This window comes from Brachypodium distachyon, chromosome 3 (genome assembly GCF_000005505.3).
Source record: "Brachypodium distachyon strain Bd21 chromosome 3, Brachypodium_distachyon_v3.0, whole genome shotgun sequence".
Classification (NCBI taxonomy): Eukaryota; Viridiplantae; Streptophyta; class Magnoliopsida; order Poales; family Poaceae; genus Brachypodium; species Brachypodium distachyon.
Window position 1 is genome coordinate 24268748 of NC_016133.3, and position 2815 is coordinate 24271562.

The following is a 2815-nucleotide window of genomic DNA, read 5'->3' on the forward strand; positions in this document are numbered from 1 at the left end:
TGGCAGGAGGTCGCGCAGCGATCGGGCGATCCCAAGCAGCTTCTTGGTCTCCAGCTCCCGCTGCACGATCAGCGTGCCGTGGTTGGTCCGAGCCACCTGCACGGCGTGCTTGGCCTTGCAGAGGAGGCTCGCCTGCGTCGAGAGTTGTGTGGCCTTGGCCACATTATCCTCGCCCTCCTTGACGAGCTCCTCCCGGACGGTGGCCAGCTCGGTCTTGAGGCGGGCCCTCCTGTCCTTGGCAGAGTTGAGCTCTACCTCCTGCCGTGCTGCCGTTGCTACCGTGCCTTCCGTAGCTGTGGTCTGCACCTCCAGCTTGACGCGCAAGCCCTCGATTTGGCTGAGGTAGCTGCTGATCAGGTCGCTCTTCTCGTCGATGCGAGCCTGAGCCGCGGTGAGCACCTCCGCGTGCTCCTTCCTAGCTTTCGCCTGCGCCGCCACCAGCGAGTCCAGGGCTTCCTGGTGCTCAGCGGGCTGAGCCTCCAGTCGCCGGTAGAGCTCCTCCTCGGGGACGACCGGCATGGCGGCCTCGCCTTGGGCTTCCCGGGCGAGGCGTGCCTCCCCCCGGGCGAGGCGTGTCTCCTCCCGCAGTCGGGAGAGTTCCCGCCGCTCCTTCTCCACGGCCTGTCGCACCTCCCCGAGCTGACTCTTGGCGATCTCATGGTGCTCCTTCACCTGGTTAAAGGAGGTGACGAGGGCCAGCTGCTGGTCCTTGATGGCGTCAAGGAACTGGTGCCTCCCGTCGAAAATGCTCGGGTCCCAAGTAATGGGATTCCAAGCCACCCAGGCGAGAGTGCCGAGGACCGTGCGGGAGGGGGCGGCCGACAACGACGAAGCGCCTGCCGCCACTGTCTGGCCGGGCGGGAGGTCGTCCTCTTGCGGCGGGGCGTCTTTTTGCTCCACCGCTACAGCCTCCCCCGCATCCGCGCCTGAGGGTTGCGGGGCTGGTGGGGTTGCCGCGCCCCCAGGAGGGGCCGCCTCCTGTTGGTTGGCCGAAGAGTCCGCACCGGCGGCCTCTGTGGCCGCGGGCGTGTCGCCGAGCACCGCTTCGGTGGCGGCGGTAGTTGTCGCCACTGTTGCGGCCAGCGCGGTGGGGATTGGCATGGGGGCTACCTCTGGTTCCTCCGCCGTCCCCGCGACCCCGACGACGGGATCAAGGTCAACCGCTGCAGCGCCCTCCCCCGGCGCGGGCGTGGTCAGGCGTGCAACAGAAAAAAGGGTTTAGATCCGAAGGGCTAGCCGAGTTACCCGTAGGCGGACGCGGGAGGCTCTGGAAGAGTACCTTGCCGGGCCGCCGGGCTTGCGGGGGGAGCTTCTTCCTCCGTTCCGGCCGCCGTTGCCGACACGCCTGCTACGGGCTGGACATCGCCTGCGGAAAAAGAGGATAGTACCGTTACGGATCAGCCAGCAAAGGGGATGTAAGTAAAGGAGCGGGGTAAGGTGTGGGACCTGTTGCCGGCGCCACTTCCATCGGGGCCGGGTCGACGGCAGGCGCAGCACCGGCGCCGCGGGACCCGGCGTCGGCCGGGTCGGCGCTGCTGCCGGCCTGCGTGCGCGCCTTCTTGCTCGGCGCGACAGGTGGCGAATCAGCCCTCCCCCTCTTGTCGGCGCTAGCTGGCGAGCCGTCCTTCGGGGGGTTGAGCTGGAGCTTGAAGCCCCGGAAGAGCCCCCGCGCAGGCGGAGCCATGGGCACCCGTGGGGTCGCCGCAGCCTGGGGCGCTGCGGGAACCGTCGAGCGAGTGGCCGCAGCACTAGCGGCCACCGCGGAGGTGGTCGCCGCCGCGCTGCTGGTGGCCATTGTTGGGGTGGTCACCGCCGCGACGCTGGTGGCCGCGGCGGAGCAGGTCCCCGCTGCAGCGTCGGCGGCCGTCACGGAAGTGGTCGCCGCCGTGGCACGGGCAGCCGCTGCGGACGTAGTCGCTGCCGCTGCGGGCGCCCTTGGTCTGCGCACGATCAAGGGCGTGTCATCCTCCTCTTCCTCCTCCTCGTTGTCCACGGTGATAACGACCCGGGTCATGGCAGGCTGGCCCATGTCGTCGTCAGAGGATGGCATGGAGGGCCAGCTGACCTCTGACTCGCCCCCCTCTCCTCAAGCACCCGCTTCCCGCGAGGTGCAAGCGGAGGAGCACGCGGGGTTTGAGTGGGGGAGTCATCCATCAGCCCCCACTCGTTGCAGGGCGGGAAGGAGGCGATGATATCGGTCAGCCCCGGAACGCCGGCGTGGAGGGAGATAACCCCTGGAGGCAACCCCGTGACGGGGGCGTCCTCGCCGGAGATCAACTTCACCCACACCTGGAGAGATTCCTGGTCCACACCCCCGCGCTGGAGGCGTGTCCTGTCCCCGGACCCCGTGTACATCCACGCGGGGCGGGAGCACAGTTGGAGCGGCGCGATGCACCGGCTGATGAAGGTGCGCGGCACATCGAGGTCGGTGAGCCCCGCTAGCCGCACAGCCTTGATCTTCTCCACGCTGGGGAGGAGATCGGCGTCGCGGTAGTACCGGTCCCGCCAGCCGCCGTTGGGTTGTGGCCACTCGGTGGGCGCGTGGATGAACTCCTCGGGGTCTTCCACGTGGACCCAGCACCAGTCGCCCCACCACTCCTTCTCGATCTTTTTCTCCGACCGGACGATGAACTCGAACTTCAGCCGGTCGCGGGCACGGAACACCACCCCCGACGACATCGCGCTCGCGTTATCGATGCGGGGTTAAAAGTAGTGCCGGAATAACGCCACCGACGGCATTACTCCGACGAATGCCTCGGAGAGGAACTGGAAGATGGCGAGGAGATAGAGGAAGGAGGGGTGGAGTTGCGCCACC

General features: G+C 68.0%; 1 protein-coding gene across 1 annotated transcript; it reads left to right on the forward strand.

The window, feature by feature from the left end:
- The first annotated feature begins 1682 nt into the window (after positions 1-1682).
- On the forward strand, positions 1683-2192 carry LOC106866383. The gene has a single exon (XM_014900489.1). The coding sequence runs from the start codon at positions 1683-1685 to the stop codon at positions 2190-2192; it is 510 nt and encodes a 169-aa protein (XP_014755975.1).
- The last annotated feature ends 623 nt before the right edge of the window (positions 2193-2815 follow it).